This window comes from Oncorhynchus nerka, linkage group LG4 (assembly GCF_034236695.1).
Source record: "Oncorhynchus nerka isolate Pitt River linkage group LG4, Oner_Uvic_2.0, whole genome shotgun sequence".
Lineage (NCBI taxonomy): Eukaryota > Metazoa > Chordata > Actinopteri > Salmoniformes > Salmonidae > Oncorhynchus > Oncorhynchus nerka.
This window is the reverse complement of record NC_088399.1, coordinates 40,415,600-40,433,644: the sequence shown is the minus strand read 5'-3', so window position 1 is coordinate 40,433,644 and position 18,045 is coordinate 40,415,600. Positions and strand designations below refer to the sequence as shown.

Sequence of the window (18,045 nt, the reverse complement as noted above, 5' to 3'; positions counted from 1 at the left end):
CTGCACTTATGGCAGCTTTATGGAACTTGTACAGCTGGTGAGCAATCAGCCCTTGATTACCCACCAATCCCCAATCAGCCCCAATTAGTCCTGGCTGGAGAGTCCGTCGAGACCTAGCACGTCCAGCAGATGGAGCCATCGCCTCGTGATGTATACTCGAGTCTCTCCCTGGTGGCTGACCTGCTGTACGCCACACACACTACTAAATCAGATGGAGAATACTGTCCCATTTCCCCTGAATGGTGTTTGGATAGTGGGACACGGACCATTTCAGCTATTAAAATGCACAAAATGAACCTTTAATCAATTTAAATGTATTTTCATTCATTTGATATTCTAAAATACATTGAAATGTGTAGTTTTAGTTGTTCATAAGATCTCTGAAACAATTGTAGATGTTATATAGCAAATAAACAGCATAGGATGACCGTGGAAGAAATTAGAGAGGAATAACAAGGGTAGGAAAGGAAGCACAATGAGATGTAATAACAAAGGGAGGATAGGATCCTCCCAGAGCGCTAAGAACCTTGGCGTGATCCTGGACAACACCCTGTCGTTCTCAACTAACATCAAGGCGGTGGCCCGTTCTTGTAGGTTCATGCTCTACAACATCCGCAGAGTACGACCCTGCCTCACACAGGAAGCAGCGCAGGTCCTAATCCAGGCACTTGTCATCTCCCGTCTGGATTACTGCAACTCGCTGTTGGCTGGGCTCCCTGCCTGTGCCATTAAACCCCTACAACTCATCCAGAACGCCGCAGCCCGTCTGGTGTTCAACCTTCCCAAGTTCTCTCACGTCACCCCGCTCCTCCGCTCTCTCCACTGGCTTCCAGTTGAAGCTCGCATCCGCTACAAGACCATGGTGCTTGCCTACGGAGCTGTGAGGGGAACGGCACCTCAGTACCTCCAGGCTCTGATCAGGCCCTACACCCAAACAAGGGCACTGCGTTCATCCACCTCTGGCCTGCTCGCCTCCCTACCACTGAGGAAGTACAGTTCCCGCGCAGCCCAGTCAAAACTGTTCGCTGCTCTGGCCCCCCAATGGTGGAACAAACTCCCTCACGACGCCAGGACAGCGGAGTCAATCACCACCTTCCGGAGACACCTGAAACCCCACCTCTTTCAGGAATACCTAGGATAGGATAAAGTAATCCTTCTCACCCCCTTAAAAGATTTAGATGCACTATTGTAAAGTGGCTGTTCCACTGGATGTCTTAAGGTGAACGCACCAATTTGTAAGTCGCTCTGGATAAGAGCGTCTGCTAAATGACTTAAATGTAAATGTAATATGTAAATGATAGAAAAGATGGGAGGTTGCCTTATTCCTCTGACCAGGAAAGGTTTTCAGTGAGTCACAGACTAGTTAAATAGGAGTGTAATTCCCTCACAATGTGTTATCTACAAGCTTCTACAAAGTCATATTGATGAAATCACAACAAGTGTGAGATGAAGTGGGGACACTAATGTATTTCTAATGAGAAAATAGTGTCCCAGTTCATTTACTAAAATGTCCCACTGACACTGAAAGAGACCCTTTTGCTAAAGTAGAGTCTGGTGTTGTTTTAGGGGTTGTAGCATCCACTGAATAATACATTATCAAGTTGTTTCATCATTAATTAATGGAAATACACATAACTTAAATAACTCATTTTGATTCTCTACATAGCAATCTACCAATTTGTAATTGGTAGTCAGCAGTAGGTCAACATTTGTTCACTGTGTACATTGAGTGCTCTCTTTAGGTTATGTAATTCAAATGTGTGCAGACATGTTTTATGAAGTGTTATATAAAAACAACCGCCTTCAGAGGTGTGCCATGTGTGCTTTACACTGCATAATAGAGTAATGCTTCTTCTTCCGCGGTCAGCTTTTGTCCTAGCCGAGGTCATCTTTTCTTAGTGACTGTCCCAGTGAATGAAGAGAGGGTGATTGCAGTGACGTGACCGCACAGCTGATCGGGCGATAACGAGGCAGACAAGCATTCCGCTATGTGCGCCCGGGATGTTTTTGTGATGTTACCAAGCCAAAGATCCGCAAAGAAAGAGGTAAATGTAACCAAAAAGCATAGGCAATAGCGTTAGGCTGCCGCGTGATGTTAAATGTGCGTATGGTGAGGATGTTTCACTTGCTGTTTAATCTGGTCTGTCATTGCAGTGGTAGCTGACGATTCTGTGTTTCGTCGTTTATCAGGTCTATTTTATTCCGACTTCGTTTTAGGTTTACATGTACATCATTTAGAAGACGCTTTTATCCAGAGCAATTGGAGTTAAGTGCCATGCTCCGTGGAACATCGAGAGATGTTGTACCTACTCGGCTCGGGGATTTGAACAAGTGACCTTCATGTTATTGGTCCAACGCTCTTAACCGTTAGGACGGCTACCTGCCGCCCTGTGTATACGGATAGGACAGAGTAGGTTATAATAACTTCAGTTGATAGACACATCATGATTTTCTACACCGGGCTCGCGCTGGATGAAGGAAAGCATGATGAAGCTAGATCCGTGCACTAAATACGCTGTGTAGGACTCTGCGGGGCCGACAACCATTTATTTGCATCGTAATGACCCACGGTCAATGAAGTGAACAATTATCCCCTTCTGATTCATGTCTCATGTGTAGCCTAGCTGTTGAGCGGGTTAAATGAATCGCCGTAGTTCTGCTACTATTTAATCATGAGACCCCTCGCATGAATTAATCTTCGATAGGTACTTGCGACTGCAGCTGCTAGAGCGGAGGCTTGCTTACATTCCTGGCTGGCGACTTCATTCTGGCTAACAACAGTAGGAGATATGTAGCCAGCTAAATATAGCCGCGGGAAGTAATGGTGCCCTCTGAAAAATCGGGGGGGAAAAAATATTATTAATAAAACAAATTGCCACTGGGACTTTAATAGTCCTGTATTAGCTGACAGATAAGGACAGATATCAATTTGCAAGGCCAGCTCAGGCAAAAATATTTACAGCATCCCCACCGCTGGCTATGCAGCTGAATGTAGCAAATGCAATACTCTTTGGAAACTTTTCTCTGTCATAACTTTTGGATTTGAAATTGTAACCAATTACAGACTCACCTGTAGAGGAAGTAGAAGAGTCGGGAGTTTTATAAGGTAGGGGTCTTAAACCTTTTCTTGCCCAGGAAACCCCCTCCCAGGCAAACTGGTGACCCAGGGACCCCCCAATAATGTATTCAGGGCCGGCTCCAGGCATAAGCGACAAACGGTCGCTTAGGGCCCCTGGCCACTATGGGGCTCACTAAACTACATTCATATATATATAATTATTTTTTTAGGAACTCAGTCGGTTCTCAACTTACTGTTGAGAGTAAAATGCTTTTCATGGCCAATCCAACGTCTGAAGTGGCCGTACAGCGGCAGGTAGCCTTGGGGTGACAGGTAGTCTAGTGGTTATAGTGTTGTACTACTAACCAAAAGGTTGCAAGATCAAATCCCTGAGCTGACAAGGTAAAAATCTGTCGTTCTGCCCCTGAATAAGGCAGTTCCTAGACTGTCATTGAAAATAATATTTTTTTTCTTAACTGACTTGCCTAGTTAAATAAAGATAAAATTAATACTGTGATGTAGACTTCAGGGCTTTCATACTTCTTGCAATTAGCAGAGCTATTGTGAAGAGAGTTGTCAAGGAAGGAAGTTTGTGTTTATACAGGATGTACCGCCCCCACCTACAATCTACCAAGGCGGAGCTATACGGAGCCCCCTGCATTTTTACCAAATTTGAGAGGTGCACAGCGATGCGGTACAGAGCTTGATCTGGCCTCTGCATGGCTCCGCAATTGCATCACACCCTCCATACATGTTTGGATCAAGCCTAAATTGGCTTTTAGAATAGTAGAATACACAAGGTGCAAGTTTGTAATGTGATTGTGCATCAGCAGTTTTTCTCTTCTTTTGTAAGTCCCTGACAGTCAGTTAATTGGCCATGTCAGCTTACAATTTGTAGATTGGTAAGTTAGGCTATCCATTTATCTAAACTTGTACAGTAGTAATCATGGTCGAATACCGACCTGGCACACCGGGCATGTGCCCAGGTGCCCTGACCTCCACGGGGCCCCCGTTGATTTTGTTTGTCACTCTCACTCAGATATTAAGATGGCACAAGTCATGGCAAAATGGGTAGAATTGCATGAAATGTGTTATAAAATTGCAGAATATTTTGTCCGCCCCATGGCAAAATGTGTAGAACTGCAGGAAATGTACTTTAAAACGTAAATGTTTCCCTCCGCTTGGTGGGGGGCCCCTCAACCAAATCTAGCTTAGGGTCTCCAAAAGGCTAGAGCCGGCCCTGCATGTCTTATCATCAGTTGAATGATAATGGCAAGGTGAGGTTATCAGCATTTAAAAATTAATATATTTGGTAGATCGTTTTTTGTTATTTTGACCTCCCCACATTATAAATGGAACAAGAAGTGTAAACTCTGACATAGAGATTTTGGACTGTGTAGGCGCAGACTGAGCAAGAAAAACAAAAACAAAAAAAATTTATGTTCTACTTGTCAGTGTTCTAAATGGGACATTATTTGTCTTTTTACTTAAGCACTGTACTTGACTTGGGCAAGAGCTCACCGGAACTGAGCACCGGCACCTCAAATTGTCTTCTGCATGAGTTTCTGCTCCTATAGAATAATAGAATAATAGAATATTATCTCAAAAGTATTAACCTAGTATTGTGGAGCTCCTGCACCTAAATATAAATGGCACTGGCACCTAAAAATAGTACCAACAGCTATTTGGGTCCAAGGCAAGCACCTAAACATGCATAAGTAACAGTTTTGCTTCCGTCCCTCTCCTCACCCCTACCTGGGATCGAACCAGGGACCCACTGCACACATCAACAACTGACACCCTTGAAGCATCGTTACCCATCGCTCCACAAAAGCCGCGGCTCTTGCAGAGCAAGGGGAACAACTACTTCAGGTCTCAGAGCAAGTGCCGTCACCTGATTGAAACTCTATTAGTGTGCACCACCGCTAACTAGCTAGCAATTTCACATCGGTTACACATGACCTCATGGATTTGTGGTGAGTTATTTTCTGATGACCACGGCCAGCTGGGCACCGGTGAGTGCAGCACAAAGCTTGAGTCTTGGCATTGACTGTTCTCGTTTTGGGGCCACTCTTGATCTTGCTGCAAGGAATGCCAATTGGAGCCTTCCATTGGTGTCTTCAGTACGGAGGTACGTGACGGCACCGTACGCATGTTCTGAGGCATCACTGAAGACGTGAATACATGACGTAAAACCTTAGTAGTGTGACCTGAGACATCTGTGGAAGTTTGAAGACCCTTTGAAGGCCCTTGAAGGGGTGTCAGGTAGCCTAGTGGTTAGAGCGTTGGGCCACTAACCGGGAGGTTGCTGGATCAAATCCCCAGCCTGACAAGGTAAAAATCTGTTGTTCTGCTCCTGAACAAGGCAATTAACCAACATGCTGTCATTGTAAATGAGAATTTGTTCTTAAGTGATTTGTCTAGTGAAATAAAGGGTCCATCTGAGCTGAGTCTTGATGGTGGCAGCTTTGCAAGGGTGACCCAAATGCACTGGTTCTGTTGGGGTGATTAGATGGGGATAGTTTGATCTGATGTTCATTAATGGCTGCACCTGATCCAGCAGTTGAAGGGGTAGGCATTTGTCCGGTAGGTATGTGGTGCAATGCCCAACTCTTAAGCTGTGAAGGCTCTGTGAATGTCAAAGGACCTGTTTGGTTGACTAACAGGGGCCACTCACACTGATCCTAAGGTTTTCAATGAGCTGCTCTATCTTATCACACTGCCTTTGTGACTGCAGGTTATCATCTCTGGTTGTCACCAGCTTTGCCCACTCAGGCTGACTAGTCGAGATGTGCCTGCTATGGGTGGCCGGTGAGTTGGCCATTATTAATGAAGGTGAGGCTCCATCCTTATTGTTGCGAGTCAGCCTGGGTAGTTAGTGGCTTGAACTGTTTCGGACCAATTGAAGCTGATTAATTTAGCTCTTCCGATAGCTCCAGTATCTCCCGTGTTAACTTCTCAGTTTCCTCTCCTTTCAGCTTCAGGAACATTACGACTGTTCTGGAAGAACGGGTTTCTCTCTCATCGTGTACAGGAGGGTAGCTGCTGCTGGTCTTGCTGTGAGAGTAATTAATTCCACTCACAGCGCCGTCTGCCCGTGGTCACTCGTTGGAGTGGTGTTTTGTTGTGTGTGGTGTTTGCCTTGAGCCTTTTTGGATGGGCACTCCTAATGTAACTCTATGGCAGCACCCAATGGGCTTGAATTTTCAAGAAAGCAAAAAATAGACCATGTTTGTATGTGGCTTTATTAACTCAATGTTTTTTATTTTATTTTACATTGTTTGCAAACTGACAGTCAAATTTGGACCTTTTAATGCCAAAATAACACGCAAAACAGGCAACTCCACCTGCCCTGAAGGACGGGTCGCCACTACACCGAGTGTACAAAACATTAAGAACACCTTGATTCGGAGGGGTTGGGTTAAATGCGGAAGATACATTCTGGTTGAATGCATTCAGTTGTGCAACTGACTAGGTATCCCCTTTCCATAATATTGAGTTAAACAGCTTCAGAACAGCCTCAGATCAGCCTCAATTCGTTGGGGCATGGACTCTACAATGTGTCGAAAGCATTCCACAGGGATGCTGGCCATGTTGACACCAATGCTTCTCACAGTTTTGTCAAGTTGGCTGGATGTCCTTTGGGTGGTGAACCATTCTTGATACACGGGAAACTGTTGAGCGTGAAAAACCCAGCAGCGGTGCAGTTCTTGACACAAACCGGTGCACCTGGCAACTACTAACATACTCCATTCAAAGGCACCTTAATAAGTATTTTGTCTTGCCCATTTATTTCCAGTCAATGTAATGAGCCTATAATTTTTTGTCATTTTATTGGAAATCGAACTTTGCCCACTATAACGCCGCCCATGCATTGAATTGATATCACACAATACATTGTAGTTGCAGTTGATCTCCTGTGCCCTGCAGAGAATTGCACTCGGCTTGCATTTTGACTCATAAAGTTCCTCATAAAGAAGTGATGTTTTTCCAAATTTGGACAAATTATTACAAAATGAAAAGCTGAAATGTCTTGAGTCAATAAGTATTCAATTCTTTTGTTATGGCGAGCCTAAATATGTTCAGGAGTAAACATTTGCTTCACAAGTCACGTCATTTGTTGCATGGACTCTCTCTGCGTGCAATAATATTGATAAACGTGATTTTTGAATGACTACCTCATCTCTGTACCCCACAAATAAAATGATCTGTAAGGTCCCTCGGTCGAGCGGTGAATTTCAAACACAGATTCAACCACAAAGACCGTGGAGGTATTCCAATGGTTTGCAAAGAAGGGCTCCTATTGGTAGATGGGTCAAATAAAATAAAAAAGCTGACATTGAATATCCCTTTGAGCATGGTGAAGTTATTCATTACACTTTGGATGGTGTATCAATACACGCAGTCACTACAAAGATACAGGCATCCTTCTTAACTCAGTTGCCAGAGAGGAAGGAAACCGCTCAGGGATTTGACAATGAGGCCAATGGGGACTTTAAAACAGTAACAGAGTTTAATGGCTGTGATAGGAGAAATCTGGCGATGGATCAACAAAATCGTAGTTACTCCACAATACTAACCTAATTGACAGAGTGAAAAAAATGGAAGCCTGTACAGAATACAAATATTTAAAAAAAACATGCATCCTGTTTGCAACAAGGCACTAAAGTAAAACTGCAAATAATGTGGCAAAGAAATGAACTTTATGTCCTGAATACAAAGCTTTCTGTTTGGAGCAAATGCAACACAACACATCACTGAGCACATCTCTATATATTTCCAAGAATGGTGGTGGGTGGCTGCATCATGTTATGGGTATGCATGTCATTGGCAAGGACTAGGGAGTTTTTATGATGAACAAAAACAGAATTGAGCTAAGCACAGGCAAAATCATAGAGGAAAACCTGGTTATGTCTGCTTTCCACCAGACACTGGGAGACAAATTCCCCTTTCAGCAGGACAATAACCTAAAACACAAGGCCAAATATACACTGGAGTTGCTTACCAAGATGACATTGAATGTTCCTGAGTGGCCTAGTTACTGTTTTGTCTTAAATTGACTTGAAAATGGCTGTGTAGCAATGATCAACAACCAACTTGACAGAGCTTGAATCATTTTTAAAAGAATAATGTGCAAATATTGTACAATCGAGTTGTGCAAAGCCCTTAGAGACTTACCCATAAAGACTCACAGCTGTAATTGCTGACAAAGGTGATTCTAACCTGTATTGACTCAGGGGGTTGAATACTTATGTAATCAAGATACATGAGTGTTTTATTTTTCTTATCTTTTTTTTTTTTTTTTTACAAATGTTAGATTTTTTGTGTGTAGATAATAAAAACTAAAAACATTTAAATCCATTTTCATCCCACTTTCTAACACAACAAAATGTGGAAAAAGTGAAGGGGTGTGAATACTTTCTGAAGGCACTGTATTTCAAGGGAATAAACTTTACTTTTTCAATCTTCCTCCGAGAAAGATTGAATGACAAATTTAAGTTTTTATCGAAAACGACTGTTTTCAGCACCCAAAGAATAGTCTGCAATTACACACAACATTGTTCTGTGTAATTGCGGGCTATTCTTTGGGTGCTGAAAACAGTAGTTTTTGATAAAAACTTAATTTTATGTGATGTTGGAGCTCCAGCCCGCCCACACAGTCACTGCTCAACTCCATCGTGAATCATGGAGTGGAGTTTAGTTGGCTAGTTATTGCTTAACCAAGTCAAGATGTGTTTGCCTTACAGAAACGAGGATGAAATCAACATGATTAGCACCGATGGCCTCTCTAAATGCGAGGCGACCTGGCGCGAGACTGGGAAAAGGCCACAGGCGGAGTTGTTGCACCTTCTGTCCGCTGTCATTGTCTGGCTTGTGACGGGGACAACCATCTCCAGTCTTAACAAATGGATTTTTGCAGTGTACAACTTCAGGTACCCCTTACTGCTGTCGGCCCTGCACATGTTGACAGCGATAGTGGTGGACTTTGGGCTTATTAAACTGCGAATGCTCCAGCAAAACGGTGGGGTTGACAACCAGAAGGACCTTACCACCCGCGCCAAATGCAAGGTGTTTCTATTGAGCTTGACATTTTGTGCCAGCATCGCATTTGGCAACGTGGGTCTGAACTATGTCCAGCTGTCATTTGCCCAAATGATCTACACCACCACGCCAATCTTCACCCTGGCCATCTCCACTCTGATCCTGGGCAAGCAACACCACATCCTCAAATACACAGCCATGATGCCCATCTGTCTGGGAGCCTCGTTCAGCATCATGGGCGAGGTCCAGTACGACCAGACAGGCTGCTTCTTCGTATTCGCTGCGACAATGTTGAGAGGTGTCAAATCCATCCAGCAAGGTGAGTCACAGCTGCTACCTTCAACTTGTCTTTATGATAGTTATGTTGCATCTCTGATGGTGGTTGACATATTGGTCATCACTTTATAAATGTTGAACTGTATAATAAACTTCTGTTGTCACCCTAGGGGTCGTTCCTAAGGATTTCAATCACTTTCTGACTTTTGATTTGAACATAACCTTTCTTACATGTTTGCCGATGGTGGAAGTGGTCAGAAAGTTACATTTTTGGCCTGAATGCCAAAACATTTAGGAGATTAGGTGTTCAAAGATTACCCATGTTGCTTACCCTACCCTACCATGTCTTCATCACTGAAAAAGATTCAGTTTGATATAATTTAAAAGTTTACAAACAGGGTTGTCAAACTGTTTTATGATTTCTAGAAATATAAAAAAATCATTTTAAAGTTTTAACATCAATTATCTAAAAACGTGTAAACTCAGATGTTTCTCATTTTCACTAATGTTGTAGCTTAGACCCTATTTTTCATCATCTGAAGTATTTGTGTTGTGCCCATCATCGATTGAGAGACAGCATACTCTTGGGTATAATTTCAATCATAGAAATATAATTAATAGAATTGACCTATCCCTTCAGACCCCTGCAATCAGAAGACACAAAGAGAAAGGTTTTACTCCACCCAAAATCTGTCCAAGAAAATAAGCCCACGAAGTGAGGAATTTTTGTATGGAGGTCAGTGAAAGAGTGTTGAATTTGGTCAAAGGAAAATGTAATTGCTAATTTGCTATGTGAGGCTTATTGGAGCAAATATACGTTTTGTTATGGCTTGGTTGTTAGTTACGAATGCACTGATATAGGTGGACGCATGTGGCAATTTGAAAGAAACATTATACTGGAGTTGTGCATGTTGTCATAGAGGGAGAGATAGAGGACTCATCATGGATATAATCTGTTTTAGCATGGACATTGCCGTTGAGGAATTCTCCCATTTTAAAGGAGTCCACTGGGTGGGGATTCCTATGAGTTGGGAGCAATCAGCAAATGGAGAAGAAAATGTACTTCTTTAAAATGGAGATAGCTAGCCTCAATGGCACCGCCCATGCTATAATGGCACACAGAAAGATGAGTAATCTCTTTGGCCTGGTAGTCACACACATATCTGCCCTCTCATTGGCTAGAATGGTCCCACCTGTTCTCACCTGCTTTCTATGTTTGAGGACATGTATTTCCATTGCTAGAGCGGTCACTCGAATATCTTGTTAATACTGAATAATAGACCATCTTTGCTACAATTTAGCTGCAACACAATTGACATTCAAATTGAATTGAAACTTCTAATTACTACCAGTAAGATGGCTGATGGTCCACCCACTGTCGAATGTCAACTTGAATGGGAATGTCTATCCTATTATCTATATTTCTAGGATTTGAATAGGTTTCCAATGGAAGATTGATCATTTAATTTATAACAATGGACATTCTCACTCAAGTCAACGTTATTTGATGTGTTCAAATTTCAATTATGTTCTAGTCTCATAGTCTTTTAATTATAGGCCTATGGTTTATTATGTGTAGGTCTATGTGAGTCGCATGGTAAATATAAGAGTCATGGATTTACGTAGGCCTACAATACTATTTGGACAATGTTCGATGGTTCGTTGTGTGCTGTACGTTTTAGTAGGGAATAGGGGAGGCTGTGCTTTTATGATCTTTTATCATCTTTCTGATACTCTACCATTTGAAAGTTTACATTTAAACTTTTTTTCACATTTTAGTACATTATCAGCCAAAACATGACACTCACCCTGTAGTCAAGAGTATGCTGTGTCTCAACTGATGGCAGGCACAACACAAACACCGCAGATGATGTAAAATATGGTCTAAGCTAAAAATGTATATAAACACAATCTTAGTTTACGCTTTTTTAGATAATTGACATTAAAGCTTAAAACATTTGACAACCCGGTTTGTACATTTTCAAATGATATTATACTCAACCATTACATTTTTTCAGTGATGAAGACATCATGTCTCATGTTAGGGTGGGGTATGCAAAATGGGTCAACTTTAAGCACCTCTTTTCTCTTGATTTTTTTGGGTATTCAGGTCCAAAAAGTCACTTTCTGACTACTTCTACCATGAGCAAACATGTACGGAAGGTTTTGTTCAAATCAAAAGGGGTGCAGTCAGAAGTCATGGGAATTATATGGAACGACCCCTAAGCAATATGAACATATGGGTGCTATCAGATTTTGGAGGACAAATCAGAAATGTCCCTGTGTACTTAAATACTTTCCTTTCAAAAGAGTGGAAAATATGTCCCCTAACCGAAATTCTCTGACATCAGTCAGAGTGTATATTTGGTGTTTCTTCCAATCCCATATAAACTTCCCACACTGCAGTCAGTGCTGGACATTTTTACTGGTGCCCTGAGTTACCAAGTAACACACCCAGTCTAGCTAGAGGTGTTGTGTTGCCTGTTGCTAAGGACACTTTCAAAACTACTGACAGGGCTGACCCAATAAAAACGTATCAAAAAGGACTAATTCCTGACAGGTAGAGTTCCATCCTGTTTACCAGGAATTAGTCCTATCACTTTGTTACTGTCATACTTTCAAATCAAATATTATGTCACATGCTTTGTAAATGATAGCTGTAGACTAAGAGTGATATGCTTACTTACGGGCCCTTCCCAACTATGATGAGAGAAAGAAAATACAGAAATAATAGAAGACTAAAACACATAATAATAAAAGTAATAATAAATACATAATGAGTAACGATAACTTGGCTACTGTATATACACAGGGTACCAGTACCGAGTCGATGTACTGGGGTACGAGGTGATTGAGGTAGATATGTACATATAACTAGGAATAAAGTGACAGATAATATACAGTAGCAGCAGAGCATACGTGATGGGTCAAAAAAGTTAGTGTAAAAAGGGTCAATGTAGATAGTCTATGCAGTCTGGGTAACTATTTAACTAACTATGTAGCAGTCTTATGGCTTGGGGGTAGAAGCAGTTCAGATTCCTGTTGGTTCCAGACTTGGTGCACCAGTACCGCTTGCCGTGCGGTAGCAGAGAGAACAGTCTATGACTTGGGTGGCTGGAATCTTCGACCATTTTTAGGGCCTTCCTCTGACACGGCCTGGTATACAGGTCCTGGATGGCAGGGAGCTCAGCCCCAGAAATGAGGTAAAATGTATTTTAGTTTACCTGCATTAATATCACTGGCCACTAAGAGCGCTGCATCTGGATGAGCATTTTCTCGTTTGTTTATGTCTTAGTTCCAGCATCGGTTTGTGGTGCTAAATAGACAGCTATGAAAAATATAGTTTAAAACTCTCGAGAGTTCCTTAATTTCCTTCCTGTATTTGAACAGTATGAATCTGTTAATATATTTTCTCTACTTGTTTTGTTAGTGTACTGTATAGTGCTGTACTGATAATGAACCTGCTAGTCTCATTATGTGAAATCCATTCTAAGTAAACAAACCTATGTCCATGCTCTGAACATGGCAGATTTGACATTATGTTAAAATATTTTCTACTCACTCAGAACCACCACCCTGAAATACCAATGTTGTTGGATGGTGTCGTGTCGTGTTTCAGCAGCTATTTTCAAACTACCCTCGTAAAGGTCTCACTTGTTTACTTTATATGACACACATCAGTGGTGCACGTGTCTTGTTATTTTGCTAAAGGAGGCTCACTCCCTTGGTATCCATGCAATTAGCTGACGTGTTGTTTCACAAATATAACACATCTCAATGATATGAATGTGGAACTACAGTGTTGTTTTGTATGATTGTTTTATTTCTCTCTATCCTCTCTTATCTTTGTATTTAATCCCGCCACCCAAAACCAAACCTTGTGTTTGCGCTATAATGTTTAGTCTGTCATGAGACTACTTTGTATTTAAGCCTACTTTGTATTCTGCTTCTCTCTATGTGCTTTTCTTTGTGTGTGTCTCTCAGGTATCTTGCTCCAGGAAGAGAAAATCAACTCTGTGTTCCTGCTGTACCTGATGTCTATCCCCAGTTTCTGCATCCTGGCCGTAGCTGCTCTGGCCCTGGAGAACTGGGCCGTGCTGGAGTCTCCAATGCACTACGACCACAACCTGTGGCTCTTCATTCTGCTCAGCTGCCTGGGCTCTGTCATGTACAACCTGGCCAGCTGCTGCGTCATAACCCTCACCTCTGCCGTCACCCTGCACATCCTGGGCAACCTGAGTGTGGTGGGCAACCTGCTGCTCTCCCAGCTGCTGTTCGGCAACGAGATGTCAGCGCTCAGCTGTGCCGGTGTGGCTCTTACTCTCTCTGGCATGCTCATCTACCAGAACTCTGAGTTCATCTCCAACTACCTGGATGCACGGCGAGCTAAAGCCAGGGAGCTCAGCCGAGTGAGGGAGGAGGATATTGCATTCCAACCGCCCCCCCAAAACCAGCAGGAGAGGGTAGACGCTGCCGGGAAACGAGAGGACAAGATGGACTGAGAGAGAGAGAGAGAGAGGGGGGGGGAGAGAGAGAGAGATTTCCTGTCCTTAGGGTTAGTTAAGTCAGGTGGTTCTGTGGAGAGGTTCAGGAAATGGTCTGTGACCTCATGATGTCATAGTTGATGATGACGACATGAGTGACAGAACTTGTTTGGTTGGGTCGTTTTTACCTCTTCACTGTGCCAATGTATTTATTTCAGCCATGGTCTCATGGAACAGAAGTCAGCTGACTAAAAAAACAGATGCCTTTAGGAAAGTGACAGTTGAGTTTGTACTGTTCTAATACTCATACATGCACACATACTGGTATGCATGCATGAGCACACAAACTATGTGATACATCTCATGAGATATCACGCACTGTTACTCACACTACTACACTGTGAAAATGTTCTCTCTGAGTGACTGCTCAGTGGGATGGTTGGGTGGGAAGGACTAGGAACACTGCTCTTATGGATAGAAACAAATACGTTTTAAAAACGTATGGTAATGTTACCTAACCTTCCCCTGGTCTCGTATCACTGGGAAAGAGGTTTTCTGGCAGCTTTTATTTGGGGATCTTAAAATGGGTGTTCCGCATTTGTTATAGTGCTATAGCTTTTGTCTAGATGAAGTTTACAAACATTCAAGCTAACAGGTTCAGCATATCATATCTCCTGGCTGTTTGTAGGCATGGCGGCCAATAAGCCACAATGTTATTAATCTACTGCATAGTGAGGCATAGATCTGAGGGGAGCCAGCTTGTCCCACTCAACGACCCCTTATTGCATTTCCCTTCATTTCCTCTTAATAAAAGGAACCTATTATAATCATTTTAATAACCTCCTACCTTTACAGCAGTTCTCACTGCAGTTCTCACTGTCTATTATAAGGCCTATCCACTCTCTAAGGAGTCTCACTCATCTTTAGCACACTCCATAAAAAGTATTTCATCATTCTCTCCTTTACCGCCACTCGAACAGAAATGTCTTCTCCACTCAGAAGGTGCCACATTACATTTAGTCTTTATAACTGACCTCTGCTGGACAGTGTTATTGTAACTCCATTTGAATTTTTGAATATTTATGATGCAGTGTTATTTCTTTCATTTATTTTTTATTCTGTAAGTAACACTATTTTTTGTCCTGTTTATGATTCTTACACAGTACAAAGAGGAAGTTATTGGATTTCTGTTTACTAAATTGAATACAAAAGCTGTAGTATGTCTCTTACCAGAATTGACCTTGATCAGAAACTAAAACTACTTATTTGAAGTTGGAAAGCTCTTACATGATGTGTCCAGAGCACTGACATAGGTCAGAAGTCACTCAGTAACTGGAGGTCTAGTCAACTGGTCTGTCACTTGGCCAACTAATGTACACTACCTTTCAACATTTTGCAGTGACTTAGAAATGTCCTTGCTTTTGAAAGAAAAACTTTAACTTCTTTAGATTAGTTGAGTATCTGGAGCATCAGCATGTGACGGTTCGATTACAGGCTCAAAATGGCCAGAAACAAAGACTTTCTTCTGAAACTCGTCAGTCTATTCTTGTTCTGAGAAATGAAGGCTATTCCATGCGAGAAATTCTCAAGAAACTGAAGATCCCGTACAACGCTGTGAGCTACTCCCTTCAGCACAAACTGGCTCTAACCAGAATAGATATGATATGATATGTTTCCATGAGACGCCATCTTAACTGACTTAATTTTTTAAATATATTTTTTACCCCTTTTTCTCCCCAAGTCTTGTCTCATTGCTGCAACTCCCGTACGGACTCGGGAGAGGCGAAGGTTGAGAGCCGTGCGTCCTCCGAAACACAACTCAACCTTAACACAATGCCTACTTAACCCGGAAGCCAGCCGCAGCAATGTGTCGGAGAAAACACTGTACACCTGGTAACCGCGTCAGTGTGCACTGCACCTGGCCCGCCACAGGAGTCGCTAGTGCGCGATGGGACAGGGACATCCCTGCAGTCCAAACCCTCCCCTAACCTGGATGACGCTGGGCCAATTGTGTGCCGCCCCATGGGTCTCACGATCACGGCCGGCTGCGACAGAGTCTGGACTCGAACCCAGAACTTCTAGTGGCACAGCTAGCACTGCGATGCTGTGCCTTAGACAACTGCGCCACTCGGGAGGCCCTTTAACTGACTCAACCTGTTGAGTGTAGGGGACAGTATTTTGATGTTTGGATGAAAAACGTACCCAAATGAAACTGCCTATTTCTCAGGCCCAGAATCTAGAATATGCATATAATTAGGATAGAAAACACTCTAAAGTTTCCAAAACTGTCAAAATATTGTCTGTGAGTAAAACAGAACTGATATTGCAGGCAAAAACCTGAGGAAAATCCAACCCGGAAGTGCTGTTTTTCCTGAAAGCTCTCTGTTCCATTGCCTGCCTTCGCTCCATTTAAAGGGATATCAACCAGATTCATTCATTTTCTCTCTCTCCTATTGAAGAAGGTACAGTCCGGTTGAAATATGATCGATCATATATTGTACAAACAACCTGAGGATTGATTATAAAAAACGTTTGACATGTTTCAACAAACTTTACGGATACTATTTGGAATTTTCGTCTGCCCGGTCGTGACCGCTCTAGCCTGTGGATTTCTGAAAATAACGCACCAAACAAATGGAGGTATTTTGGATATAAAAATAATCTTTATGGAACAAAATAAACATTTATTGTGTAACTGGGAGTCTCGTGAGTGCAAACATCTGAAGATCATCAAAGGTAAGCGATTCATTTTATTGCTTTTCTGACTTTCGTGACCAATTTACTTGGCTGCTAGCCGTTTGTAATGTTTTGTCTGAGAGATGTCCTTACATAAATGCTTGGTATGCTTTCGCCAAAAAGCTTTTTTGAAATCTGACACGCCAGGTGGATCAACAACAAGCTAAGCTGTTTTTCTATATTGCACTTGTGATTTCATGAAAATTTTATATTTTTAGTAATTTAATTTGAATTTGGCACTCTGCAATTCAGAGGATGTTGACGAAAATTATCCCGCTAATGGGATGGGTGCATCAAGAAGTTAATTTGGCTTCAAATGCGCTATTGAGTCTTCACATAGGAATGAATAGTGTCACGTGATCAATGGCTTTGTCCATTCATATACAGTCATTCAATTACACCCATCTTAAGGCTAGTGCTACTGAAAGGACCTTATGAAGATGTTGAATGAAGTTGTTTCTAATCTTCCTTTCCCAGTCAAAGAACCTTCAGGTGTGAGACTTCGCCCCCCTTAGCCTTTGATAGACTATTTGGAAATTGTTATATATTTTTTGTTATACCCGCCTGATGTTTTTCCCCCAATATGTTGTCATATGCACAGCAGTAGACACATAATGATTTGTTCCAACCTCAACCTGATAAATTAGTAATTTGAATGAAGATAAGATGAATGCCATTCCCCAAAAAAATTTAACACAGAGTTCTAATGAGAGGATCATGTTATTGATGGTAGTTAAATACCTCAGTCTTCAACAGTTTGTTGCAGACCATTTGTTTAATGAATTAAGTAAGTTGGCAGTTGAAGCGAGATCAAATAGCTGAAAGCATGTCTGCCCACAACCACGGTTTGTCTCCTGGTCAACTGTTATAATCTGTTTGTTAAATAGCCTACTGATCGAAAGGCCAATTTTGTTTAGCAACTTTGAATTTATGATAAGATACTTTTTAATCACACAGCCCTTAGAATACCTATTTAAACTGTACCAGCATCACAGATCTGCGTTTGATTTGTCAGACTGAGTCAGTTTGACAACTCTGGGTTTGACTAGTCAGGCTGCTTGTTCACACAGAGGTTGTCTTTGACTGGCTATAAGGGCAGAGCAACGCACAAATTGCACTGACGAGTTATGGAAATGCTGCCTTTACAGCGTATGGCTCTTATGTATATGTATGTATATGTTGATGTTGTCTGAAAACGTTACATGTAAATAATGATTTTATTGTATTGATTTTACAATCATGGAAGGCTGGCTCAAATATACTGGTTCAAAAACATATGTGTCTCCGGTCTTATTTTAGTTTAGCAAAATGGACAATGGCATGTCTAGACACATTAAGCAAACACACAAAGTACAGTTGAACAAACAGCCCAAACACACTGTCGTAAAATAAATAGCCAGACTACCGGTATACAATACTGTAGGAATTTTATTCAGTTTACCACATACA

The 18,045-nt window shown here is 42.0% G+C and overlaps 1 protein-coding gene across 2 annotated transcripts; it reads left to right on the top strand.

Moving 5' to 3' along the window:
* The first annotated feature begins 1,846 nt into the window (after positions 1 to 1,846).
* On the top strand, positions 1,847 to 17,871 carry LOC115124362 (solute carrier family 35 member E4-like). 2 transcript variants are annotated; one of them, XM_029653782.2, is made up of 3 exons: positions 1,847 to 2,045; positions 8,806 to 9,419; positions 13,361 to 17,871. In XM_029653782.2, the coding sequence occupies exons 2-3, from the start codon at positions 8,825 to 8,827 to the stop codon at positions 13,876 to 13,878; spliced, it is 1,113 nt and encodes a 370-aa protein (XP_029509642.1). In that variant the 5' UTR covers positions 1,847 to 2,045; positions 8,806 to 8,824; the 3' UTR covers positions 13,879 to 17,871. The 2 variants fall into 2 exon arrangements, with proteins under 2 accessions (XP_029509642.1, XP_064873592.1); XM_065017520.1 differs by lacking the exon at positions 1,847 to 2,045 and having other exon boundaries at positions 8,789 to 9,419.
* Positions 17,872 to 18,045: the final 174 nt, after the last annotated feature.